Genomic DNA, 12,717 nt, shown 5'->3' with positions numbered 1-12,717 from the left:
TGACAGAGGATATGAGTTTGGAACATGTCCTATGACAGTCCACTCTTGGGGTAACTAATCTAAGTCTCATGAAAATGGGGCTGGTGTTAATCCATTCATCGGTGCTCAGTCATCATGACCCAAATGCCTTCAATACTGCTGCCTTGATGAAGTTGGGGAATCCAATGTATGAACATATGGTGGGCCCTCAAACTACGGCAGAGGCAAACTCAAGCACAATGAGAAGGGATCCAGACTCCACACTCTGAGTCCACTCCTTATCTCCATGTCTGTCCACCCTACTCTCCACCTCCAAAAGGTGTCACAACAAAGTAAAAGTAAATAAGGAAAGAAAGAAAGAAAGAAAGAAAGAAAGAAAGAAAGAAAGAAAGAAAGAGGCTGAGAGAGAGAAAGAAGGGTTTTTTTTATGGCACTTTACAAAAATGCTCCCTTCTCCTTATGGGCATTTTCTGTTGTTCAACTTTGGCTCATCCTTCTTTTTAAAAAGGAATGTGTATGTTTTATTAACGTTGGCACTCTCAGCTCCTGCTAACATTTGGCACATAGTAGATACTCAATAAATATTGGGTGCCTAGATACATACATGGATGGGTGTCTCAGATATTAGCCTACATAGGGATGGTGTCTTCAGCAGCAAATGGTTGCTTTCTGTGGCGTTAGCCAGCTGAGTCAGACATCAGTTAATTAATGTTTTCAATAACAAAGGGACTTTCAGCACTGCCATTAAAAATTATTTCATAAAGTTCATTTCTTTAATCCTTTGGTGGAACCATTTCAGTGACAAATTATAACTCATTTCATGTTAAAGGGTAAGTACCTGAATTCCAGTTTTTTAATACAACATTTTTATTAATTGTTTGAGAATGTCACGCAAAGTATTTTGATCATATTCACCCTCACTCCTCCCATAACTCTTTCCAGGTCCATCCTCTCCCTGCCTGATCCATTCCCAATTTTATGTGGTTAAAAAAAATAATAACCCTCAGAGTTCAATTTTGTGCTGTTTCTTATTCTCATGGGTATAAGGCCATTCTCTGCAATATAGTCAATCTTCCAGGGCCCACACCCTTAAAGAAAACAGACTCACCCTCCTCCAGAAGCCACCAGCTGTCCACAGCTTCCCTAATAGGTTCGGCGTTCATGAACCCTTTCCCTCTCCATGCTAGAAGGCTGCCTGGCTTGATCTTGGCAGTTTTGGGGCATGCAGCTACAGCTCCTGAGTTCATGAGAGCAGTGGCCATGTCATATCCAGAAGACACCTGCCTCAACCCCAGATCCCTCCCACCTCTAGCTCTTACTATCTTCCTACCCCTACCCCGTCTTCCCAACTGGTCCTCCACTCTTGGAAAGGGGAGTGTTGATAGATGTCCCTTGTGGCTGAGCATGCCATAGGCACTTTTCTCTGCACTTTGATTTATTCTTCATGAACCACCACCCACTGCACATAACCCAGGATGTGTGTGTGTGTGTGTGTGTGTGTGTCTATGCGTCTGTGTGAGTCTGTGTGTGTCTGTGTGTGGTACATCCCTTGCTTCACTGAAATGGCCCTTTGGGACTTGCAGCACAAAATTAGCTCTCTTCTGCTCTGATCATGGGGTCTTCACAGTCTCTGTGAAAACATGGCTTTCTGTGCTTCCTTCAACGCTGATTCAGAGGCTTCTGACCTGCTGACAAGCTAGAATTATTTGTTTCCTGATATCTGCTACTCCTAGTTTGAGAAGCAGCGGCATGGGGGTAAATTCTTTTTGTAACATAATAGGAAAGAAAGAGAAAGCAAAATCCTCGCCCTGCAAACAGCGGTGTATCCACGGCAGTGAGCAGAAACAGCAAATAGAATGCCACCCAGCTAAACGAAAGGGTGAGCTGAGCAGATGAGAAGTGCCAGCCTTTGTTCTGCTCTCTGGAGGGCACAGAAGGTCATGTTCATTGCCACTGAGAATGCCCACAGGGAGATAGGAAAACATTGTCTATTCTCCTCTCCCCTCCTGCTATTTTTAGCTCTGCTTAGCGAGATCAATTTTAGTTAACTGCGGAGGAGAGTTTTAAATGGTACTTCAGTTTCAAATTGCCCATGTCTGCTATATTTAGATTACCCACCCCTGAATTCTACTCTATCAAAACATGTCATAGTAAAGACGCTTTGCTGCGGTCGCTGCTTAGCACACACTTTCCCTCGAGTGGAAAATATCTCTCACTAATTAATGGAACTCAGAAGGATGTATATCTGTGCCAAGCTCTGAGTCAGAGGTAAGAAAGATTCTTTTTCGAATGTAACTGAGAACCTATATTGTGGGTGTATGGCATGAATATGGAACAAAGATTCACCTCATCTTCCAAGATGGCTATACCCTGATAACAGGCATGAGCAGCAGCCAGCATTCCTTCTTGTCATTCAGCATGGTCTCCAAGCATGGCTCTGCACACAGGGGATGCAGAGCTCTGATCCTCTAACAGGTGTTCAATGGCTTCTAGTTCCTCTCCAAGATTTTCCCTGAAGGGGCACACCTGTGAAAGAGCCCTTTCTTCTCAGCATGGTCCGCCGATGCATCTACTTCAATGCTGCTGAGCGGCAGCATAAAATCACCCCTTGTGTTAGATCATCTGTCCTTCCTCCCTCCATCTTCGTGCCATGAATTCAGGCCCTCAATCTCTCAAGACATTCTGTAAAGTTCCCTGGCTCCTACAGGACTGAGGAGGAACTGGAGATAAATGGCCACCATGATGCAGCATGAAGGAGAAAGCTCTGAGAAAGGCGAATAGCTTTCTGTGATAAATCTAGAGATACTTCCTCTCCCTGCTCCTTCCCTCTCTTCATCTCTTTCAGGGCCTTCAGAAGCAAGCCAGAGAAGGGGGATGCTAGCAATCCAAATCATTGATGTTTTCCTATCATGAGCTGCTAACACATCTACCCCTGTACCACTCAGACCTCTCATTTATGCACAGGAGGGAGTACGACAGCAATGGTGACACTGTGACAACCAGCCTGGACGAGAGCACACTGCTCTCCTCCAGGGCTGACCAACATTAAATAGAAACTTGTGCAAATGCCAAGGAATCAGAGAAAAACCTTTAGAGACAAGTGGAATTCTTTGAAATGCTTCTTTAATTCCAGTCTCCCTTACTGTATTTCAGAGTAAGCTCTATCTGTGCTCTGTGTCATCTTGTGAGGCAGGCCAGTGAGATGCCTCAGCGGGTAAAGTCCCTGCTGCCAAGCCACATGACCTGAGTTCGATCCCCAGGCTCCATGTGGTAGAAGGAGAAGAGTGTCTTCTGAAACTTGTCCTCTGACTGCCACATGGTATGGGGGTACATCTGTGCACATCCAAGCATCCACATAAAATAAATGAATGTGTTTTTTTTTTTTAATATCTTACATCTTGGGACTAGGCAGCTACTAAAATGGCTGCAATTTTAAATGTTCAGGGCTCTCTGCCCTTCGCTTCTTGAACCTGGTCTTTCCTAGCTATAACGAATATCCACCATGACGTTGGGATGACAATTAAAACTCCAGGTGTGAATTTGAATCTGGATTGCGTCTTCTACATGTTGTATGACCTGAAGCATAGAGGTGTGGATGTGGGTAGAAAGAAAAAGAGAACGAAAAAGAGAGAGAGAGAGAGACATTTACCAATAACAATTCAGAAAATGGAGAGCAGTGACTTGGGGGAAGAATGGATCTGTCTTTGGGATCAGGTTCCATGGTGCCCAGCTACATACTGACCTGTGGAAAACAGCCTGTCTTTCAGCTCTTAAGGTTCTTTGTGACCCACTGGGTCAAAGTCTTTGCAATTGTTTCACTGCTTGGTTACTTAAATGTTATATAATTAGTGCGTCATATAGGAAACAGAGATTATCTGGGCAGGGCCAACCACAGTGACATTCTCCCCTGTAATTAATATCATGTATCTTGGGGGAGCTTTGTTATAGTCAGCATGAATTTACTTCCCTGTATCCTAGGAACTCAGGTGCTAACACCCTCGCACTGAGAGCGCTTGGACACATTATACAACTTCCTCTGAGTCATATTGCTAGTATGTGATAAGGTATCGACTCCATCTGTCGTTTTAAGATTAGTTACTGTGGTGAAGAAAACAACAGGAAGTGCTCCAGGTAGCTGGAAGTGGATCCCAGCGGGGGTTGGGGGGGTCTCTGCCTAGAGGATGTTAGAAGGAAAGAGGAAAGCCCTGAGACTGATCAAGTGTGGTGTGAGAAAGGACTCCAGGGGCGCCCGGCTCTAAGGATTTTCACAGAGAAGCCTAGAGGAGTGATTGAAAGACTCTTGAGGAAAAACAAGGTAGAAAGGAAACACAGATGAACAAGGCAATGGTACAGCCCACGTTAGATATGTGAGCATGGAAAAGAATGGCCACTTCCAGAGAAGTCCCTCAACCAGGGTCAGGCCCACCTGGACGTGTACTCTTCTTATGAGGAGATCAGTGTGCAGGAGGAAGACTCTCCCATAATAGCGGAAGGTGCAAAGCATCTACAAGGTTAGACTGCCATATTTTGACAGTTTTTGAGGCAGGGATTTTATCTGTTTCCCATCAGGTCACATGTTCAGGACTGGTCCCCAAAGCACTGAAGTCTCAGGACGGTTTCTTCTTGCCTTCACCAGAGAGGGTCTAGAGAAGGTGCAGGAGAGGCTCAGTCAAAGCAGGCACCATGGTGGCTTCCTGTGTCCCTTACACCGGAAGGCATTACCACCTAGCATCCCTCAGAACCCTGCTCATTACAGACAGGAGGCATCTTGCCTGAAACGCAGTCCCTCCTTCATACCCCAGGAACTTGGAAATTATCACCCACCTGACTCCACCCACTCAACAACAGAGGGGATGGGACTTTGGCACCTATTTTGGACATCAGCCAAGCCTCGGCCTGAATGAGCATTTGACTCTTGCCCACACTAGACAGTTTTTCATGTGTCTCAGCAGAGGTCAAGGGAAAACCCTGACTGGTGCATTTTTTTTAATGGCTTTTGGCCCTGACCTCCTTTCTGCACACAGGTGATAGAACAATCTAACTCAGACAGAGGAATGAGCAGGTGACAGATGAATTCTTTCTTTACTTCTTTCCGTCAAAGAAACTAGTCTGAATGTCCTGTCCTTACTGCACCATTGCAAGACTGTCCTCACCCTGGGTGGATAAGGCTTGACACAGCTCTTTGTTCCCAACGAAGCCCAGTTGTTCCCTTTGCCTGGTGACAGCATTGACGTCAACCGTCATTGGTGGAAGAATTAACTGAGCCCAAGGGGAAAGAAAAGCCAAAAAAAGAAAAAATCCAATCTAGTAAGGCAAAGGCCATTTCTTTTGATTTTGTAGACACTCAGCAGATGTTAAGCTTTGCGGGATTTTGATAGTAACAAAGTTTCTCAAAATAGCACAATGAGATGTCAGCTTTAATGGGACCACAGCCAGAAAGCATCCCTTACTACTGCGCAGTATGACTTGATTAACATAACTGAAAATGCTTTGCTCCCCCTCCCCCCACATGCAGAGGCTGCTCCGGAAAAACCCCACTGCTACTTGGTCCCATTCTGGGCCTCACTTCCTCCATTCCAAAAATGTGAATATGATGCAAGGAGGAGTGTCTAGAAGGAACGTTTGTTACCTTAACCAAGACAAAGAAAAGACCTAATAAAAGCTAGCTTTGCTCAGCATGTTTCACTGCAATTGAGAAGGAGTGGGAGAGGAGGAAGGGAGGGAAAGGGAAGAAGAGGGAGAAGGACATGAACAGAGAGAAGAAGGAAAGGCAGGGTGGAAGGAAGACTGGGAGGAAAGAAGGAATTAGAAAGGGAAGGAAGGAGAAAGGAAGAAAGGGAGGGAAAATGGAGGAGGGTGAAAAGGAGAAGGCTACCCGGGCATGGTAGAATATGCTAGATATAGCAGCATTTGAGAGACTGGTACAGAAAGATCACAGGTCCCAGGCCAGCCTGAGTTACGAAGTGAGTTCCAAGGCAGCCTGGGTTACAGAATGCCATCTTGTCTCCAACAAGGATAGCTTTCTTGCCAAAAGATGAGTTGTATGTTCATGCTGGCCATATCAGCCTTAGGTTGCATGACCTTTACCTCTCTCTCTCTCTCTTTCTCTCTCTCTCTCTCTCTCTCTCTCTCACACACACACACACACACTCCATTATGACAGAGTGAGCAGAGGTGGTTGCTGCCCCATGCTGATACCTACTACATAATCAAGGATCCTCATTTTCAGTGTCAGCACCCAAAACCTAAGTCTATGCCTTCAAATTTTCTGTTCCACTACAGTTGATTTACAGTATATGCACAGTGGCACAAATGACTAACAACTTGTCATGGGTACTGACAATATTTACACTAGTCATCAAGTGGAGGCTCTTTCCAAACAGACCTAAAACAGAAGGACAAGATTCCTGGACAGGGTAGTTTCCAGGTTGTGCTCCTGGAAGGAGAGCAGGATTTAAGGAACTCTCAGGGAGAGGGGAGATGATGTCAAGTAATAGCATCGAATAGATGGAGTGGAAGAATGTAGCCGTCATGATTAGGAGATAGCAGGCAAGTCCTTCAGACAGAGCAGAAAGGAACTCAAGGGAAAGGACGAGTGGTGGGTGACAAAATCTTCAAGGACATCTGGACTTGGTCTAGTGAGACTTGAGGTGTCAGTGGAAAGATATTTTCGAAGTCTTTTCTGCTGAGTCATGTAGGATGGGCAGTAAGGGGTGGGGTTTCGGGGAAAGATGGACACACCAATAGTCACGGAGAAGTTACAAGCTATAGACCCACCTCCTCTTGCTCCTGTACCTGGGGATCTTGTTGATTCTATTGGTCTCTATAATTGTATCTTTTATTTGACTTATTGTGACTATTATCTTGAAGGCAATCTGCTAACCTAGGCTTAGCCCCGGAAGCTTCTCAGCTCTGCACAATCTCACCTCAGCCTAGAATGTTTTCAGCCTCTGAGATGTACTGCTAAATAAGCTTATCCTTTCTATTTCTTTATGAACTCCAGCTTGTTGGTTCAACTCAACTATTCTAGCTCTAATTCCTTTCCAAGAAATCTGACTGACTCAAACTGGCTTCTCTCAGCTTCTGACAGAATTGCCCTGCTTGACATCAAACTAACTAACAATCTTTTCTAATCTTCTGGCTCTTTCTCAATCTCTGGCTTGTTCTGTCTTCACCTGTGTCTAGCTTGTTCTCACTTCAACCTGTCTGTGTCAAACTATACCAGTAAAACTGCCTCCCCTGTCTCTCCCACTGTGCTGCTTTCTTTCCACTCTGTTCTTTCCTGTCCTTGTGAGAGTTGGGCCTATCCTATTCTGTCAAATCTTTCTCGGGTTGGTCACTTTGTCTGTCTCTCAATTAGACGTCACTTTCAAACATGGATGCTTCCTTCCCAAAACTAACTTTGCCTTTATTGTTTGGGATTAAAGGTGTGTACTAAAGGCATGTGTGTCTTCCACCCACAGGGATTAAAGGTGTGTGCTAAGGTCATACCTGTATTCCAGCCAGAGTAACCATGTTGCTGGATTATAATCCCTGTACAGGTCTAGGCTGTGAAGGCACAGATATTGTCTGACTATACTGTGTAGCCAGAAATGGGGAGGATCTTGAGAGATGTTTGGGAAACACTTACTGAGGTGAAACAAAGACAGATAGGTAAGTGTGGGAGGTGATATGAGTGTAAACAGGGACTGGAAAGATGGCTTCCTTGCTAAAGTGCCTCCACGCACTTGATAAGCATGAGAGCTCAAGTTTTGTCCTCGGAGTCCACACACAAGAGGCTGTACCACAGGGGCTAGAGCTTGCTAGCCAACTAAGCTAGCCTGTACAGTGAGCTCCAGGACAGTGAGAGACCCCGTTTCAACACAGCCACAACAAGAAAGAAATGAGAAAAGGTAAAAGGACCTGAGGGGCAGCACCTAAGACTGTCTTCTAGTCTATGCATGCTCATGGACACGTGTGCATTTGTACACCCATGTACCCTCAAGCCACACACGCAGGATGAGAAGATGCCAGGACCACTGCAGATTCTGGACAAGCAAAGATCCATTACCATTGGTTGTGGGAATTGCATATCTATCTGGAGGAGAATTTAAAGGCTAGCTTAGCCAAAACATGTTTGACTCAAGATTACTCAGCCATTAGCAGCCAGACTGGGGATCAGGCAGTCCAGGTATGACTACCTGACTTCGAGAGTCAGCCCCCGTCACTGTGACAAAACACCTGAACTAATCAGTCAATGAAGTTGACTTTCACTGATGGTTTCAGAGATGCTAGTCTCTTTTCACTTGGCCCTGTGGAACTCAGTTCCTAAGGAGCTGAGCCATGATGGAGAAGGCCCACTCCCTTCATGGAGATCAGGAAGCGAAAAGGAGGAGGCAGGAGAGGGCAGGGGTACCATCATCCCCTTCGGAGGAGTATCCTCATTTATCTGACTTCCTTCTGTGAGGCTCCAGCTCTTGAATGTTCTCCCATCTCCAAGGGCACGGCAAGCTGAGCCTTTGGCGTGCACTGACAAGCTTAAGTGTGGTAATATCAGATCCATCTAGTCCTCACAATCCAGCGGAATGGAAGTGCCATCTTGAAACTTAACAGTTGAGCTTGTTGTGGCTGTTAAGGGTTAAGTGGCTTATTTTGGGTTGGATAGTAGACAGATGGCAGTTGGCTGTTTGGTAGATGGTAGCTGGGGCACAATGACAAATGGGCCTCATTCCACCCAATGTTAAATCACAGGCTTTCTAACAAACCTAAAAATATTTGCCCTATCACTCATGGTGGTACACTCCTTTAGTTCCAGTCCTTAGGGAGGTAGGAGGAGGAGGATTGCTGTGAGTTTGAGGCCAGCCTGGTCTACAATTCCAGTCCAGGACAGCCCAGGCTACACACAGAAACCCCTTCTTGAAAAACCAAATGATGATGATGTTAATAATAATAATGTTGACCTACTTCTTTTGCAAACCTTGCCAAGGCAGCTGTTATGGATCCTTCCCTAGGGAAAGGAAGAATTGTAGGAACCAAAAGAGTCAAGAACATCACAAGAAAACCCACAGAATCAACTAACCTAGTAGGCTCATAGGTGTTCACAGAGACAGAACTGAAAATCAGGGCACCTGCAGGGGTCTGACCTAGGCCCTCTGCACATATATTATGGTTGTGTAGCTTGGTCTTCTTGAGAGACTCCTAACAGTGGGAGCAGGGGTTGACTCTGACTTGCTTGCCTGGTTTCCTTCTTCTGGGTTGCCTTGTCCAGCCTTGATACAAGGGGAGTTCCCTAGAAGTCTCACTGCAACTTTTGACAGACCATATTTGGTTGATATCCACGGGAGGCCTGCCCTTTTCTGAAGAGAAACTGGGGAGTGGATGGTGGGAGCGCTGGGAGGGGAGAAGGGAGGAAAACCTGCAGTCGGGATGTAATACTTGAGAGAATTAATAATAATAATAATAATAATAATAATAATAATAAGGAATCCTTCCCTTAGCCAGGTATGGTGGCTCATGTCTTTAGCCCCAGCACTTAGGAAGTAAAGGCAAGCTGATTTCTGTGATTGGAGCTAGCCTGGTCTACACAGTGAGTTAAAGGACAGCCATGGCTACATGAAGAATCCCCCCGCCTCACCTGCTGCCTTCTGCCTTCCAGGAGAGAAGTACGAGCTGCATGCGGGGACTGAGTCTACACCAAGCGTTGTCGTGCACGTGTGTGACAGTGACATGGAGGAAGAGGAGGATCCAAAGACATCCCCAAAGCCAAAAATCATCCAAACCCGACGTCCCGGCCCGCCACCCTCCGTGTCCAACTGAGCACGTCCATGAGAACACGCATCTCCTCTTACCATGCTTCCCACCCTCTCCCCCCCGCCCCTTGTCGTTCGTCCACAAAATTAATTGCCTTTAACCCCCTGGGTGTTCGGTTGTTTGCAATTCCTTCCTTGTAATTCAGCCTCTCGGACAAAAGGGCTAGGAAAAGGTGATATGTCTCCCAGTCAACTCATACCCATTAACCACAGTCCATCACTTAGAAAGTTCTAGAGAAAAAAAAAAAAAGGTAGTATTTTCTTATTAAACAATTAGCACAGCCTGTATCTCTGTTCTCTCATGTTGATCCAAGCCAGAGACATCAGTAACGACAAGCATTTATGTTGCTGGTGAGCTGCTCCAGTTCAGTCCTGTGTGTGTGTGTGTGTGTGTGTGTGTGTGTGTGTGTGTATTCCTGGCCATTTATATAGGACCATAAGTAAACTTGACTTTGACTGCATGAGATTCCCCCCCCCAACCCCAGTCTGGTCTCACCCAGTCCTCCACATCCCAACATTCCCAGGACATGCACGATCACCAGCATTTATTTTGATGATTTGAGGGTACTCCCCCCCAACTCACGGTGTCCCAGCCGTGTCCTGTACAGAACGGGGGATGCCCCCAACACCATTCAGCTTCACAAGTCTGGGAATCATTATCAGTTTGAGGCAATACGTCAGAGAGCTCTGTCCAAATTCCTGGAGGCAAAATTGAATCTGGCCCTAAAGAGATTCCTCAGTAGATTCTGAACACCGCCGCCACATAGGAAGTCCCAGAGTCACTGGGGAGGCTTGTCCGGGTGGCAGAGACAGATTTTCAGACACACCTATTTATTATGAAAAGTCCCATGATGTCTGAACGATTGTCCCCCCCCCCAACCCCCTCTTCCCGCCTTTGTATATTTGTACAGGTGTTTGAGCTGTGCTTTAAAAACAAATCTGGATGGTTTTTTGTTTGTTTGTTTGTTTTTAATTTAGTGATTGTTCAACCATTAGCTGCTTATGGACATCATACCTGTGTTGCTTCTGAATGCGTTCTGATTCTAATGTAGATAATCTGCTACTATTACATGCAACTACAGCTAATGCTGAGCTGTAAACAGGCACAGCGATCTCTCATGCCAATATATAACCAGCTAGCCAACCTCTTTGCTGTCAAGCCCACCTGTTTTTAAAACAAAGACCCAAGTGTCAGTTGTAAACAACTTGGGTGATGACAACCCCCAGAACGTAGACACAGCTGAGCATCTCAGAGCACGAAAGGATGGTGGAGAAGCGGAGGGCAGCCCCACCCATCCAGCGCCACGTGCTCAAAGGTTCCTCGTGTTTGTTACGTGTGACTTTTGTATTTCTCTAGCCCAAAGTGCATTACAGAAGATACACCTACAGAACCATACTTTCTGCTCCATGTTTCAAGCCTCATCTATTCCTGTTCATTAACTAGTAATTTTGGATGCAATTTACCATTTACCACAGAATGGGCAAGTACTTTCATGACCTAAGCCTCAGAAAAACACACAAGAACACTAACACAGGCACCCGATGGAGGGATTATTGTGGTTTTCTTGACTAAGGTGTATGTTAGTTTCAATAGAAACTTCAAACCTAGACTCAGAAAATTAAAGTCCGTTCTACTGTGAATATAGCAATATATTACTGGATGCAGAACAGTACGGTTGAAACTGAGGACAGCATTGCTTGTGGAGTCCTGCGTTTCCACAGGGAAAATAAGTCTGCTTTTCGAAATCAGATCTGAGGAGTGTACAATAAGCAAAAGCTTTGACTTGACTTTGTTGCGGAAGGTTTTGGTGGTTTTCGTTGATCAACAAAACAAATAGTGGAGAGATGATGCCCTCTAGTGGCGGAAACATTGAACTCAGCTGTGCAGACAGATTGGTTACAGCAATCAACTACCTGCCAGAGGCTGGCTTTCTAACCCACCTTAATTTTCAGGATGCAGGTTCTGGAAAAAAAAAAAATCTAAATGAGTGAGATATTTGGAAAATATCTGTGTTTCAAATGGTGATAGCAGAAATTTCCAATTCATTGACAGCTGGCATTACTAAATTGTGTTGGCATTAAAAATTCAGTGTTCTGGATGGCCCAGTCTTAGGAAACTGAATCACCATGTGTCAATGTCAACCTGCTGCAGATGTAGGGGTTCTCTCCATAGGTTGAGCACGGGGAGCGGGGAGGGGGCGCTCTCCCCCGAGGAGACAGAAGTAGCGGGACCTCCCAACACTGTGAAAGTCAAAACCGCTTCAACGCTTCCATGACGCACATTGTGCAAACCTCTTTAGCGCTCTTTCACGTCTGAAATGTGTTAGATGGAGGGGAAGGGGAAGGGGAAGGTTTCCACCAACTGAATCATTTGTGCACGTGTACAGCTCAAAGAGCTTAGAGTTCAAATATATCTGGTGAATGAACGTCTGTGCGGTGTCATTCCTGGGTCGTCTGCCTGACTCACGCGTTCCTGAGATGCCGGGTGGGGCGGGGGCGGGGGAGTGGAGTGCAACGCAGCTCCGAGTTTTTCTAAGTCGTTACCAATGTGTGTAACTAACCTGCTGCCATTCTTCCTTATGAACCGAGAGGGAAGCTGGTAACGTCCCGGCCCCATGAAGGAGCAGTGATTTGATTAAGTGTGGAGAGGTGGGTGGGTTGGCTTCTCATACGAGGGGCTCAAGGGAGTGTTTTCCTGTCAGGTTCAATCATATTGGTCCCAAGGGCCATTTCGACTATGCTAAGGGCATCATCTCTTAACATCTGCCCTCCGTGTTCTTTAAAAACACTAGCAGAAAAATCCCCTGAAGGAGAAACCTTAAAAGAGACAAAAGAAAAGACTAGCAGAATCTAAAAGATGGTCTTACTATGTGTGCTTGAAGTCGGGGCTTCCGTCCACCCACTGACAGAACAAGGATGAGGAGAATCAAAAAGAGAATTCTGTACTGGA

The 12,717-nt window shown here is 45.7% G+C and overlaps 1 protein-coding gene across 2 annotated transcripts in view; it reads left to right on the top strand.

Annotated features, from left to right (window-relative positions):
• The window catches only part of Rcan2 (regulator of calcineurin 2), a 212,208-nt gene extending 200,015 nt beyond the window's left edge, over positions 1-12,193 (top strand). For both annotated transcript variants that reach the window (XM_021643193.2, XM_021643194.2), the window contains one exon: positions 9,614-12,193. In XM_021643193.2, coding sequence (XP_021498868.1) covers positions 9,614-9,774 — 161 coding nt within the window. In that variant the 3' untranslated portion in view covers positions 9,775-12,193. The remainder of the gene's footprint in view (positions 1-9,613) is intronic.
• The last annotated feature ends 524 nt before the right edge of the window (positions 12,194-12,717 follow it).

The sequence above is a fragment of the Meriones unguiculatus genome, chromosome 16 (assembly GCF_030254825.1).
Source record: "Meriones unguiculatus strain TT.TT164.6M chromosome 16, Bangor_MerUng_6.1, whole genome shotgun sequence".
In the NCBI taxonomy this organism is placed as follows: Eukaryota; Metazoa; Chordata; class Mammalia; order Rodentia; family Muridae; genus Meriones; species Meriones unguiculatus.
Note: the sequence above shows the minus strand (reverse complement) of the source record. Positions and strands in the feature narration are given on the sequence as shown.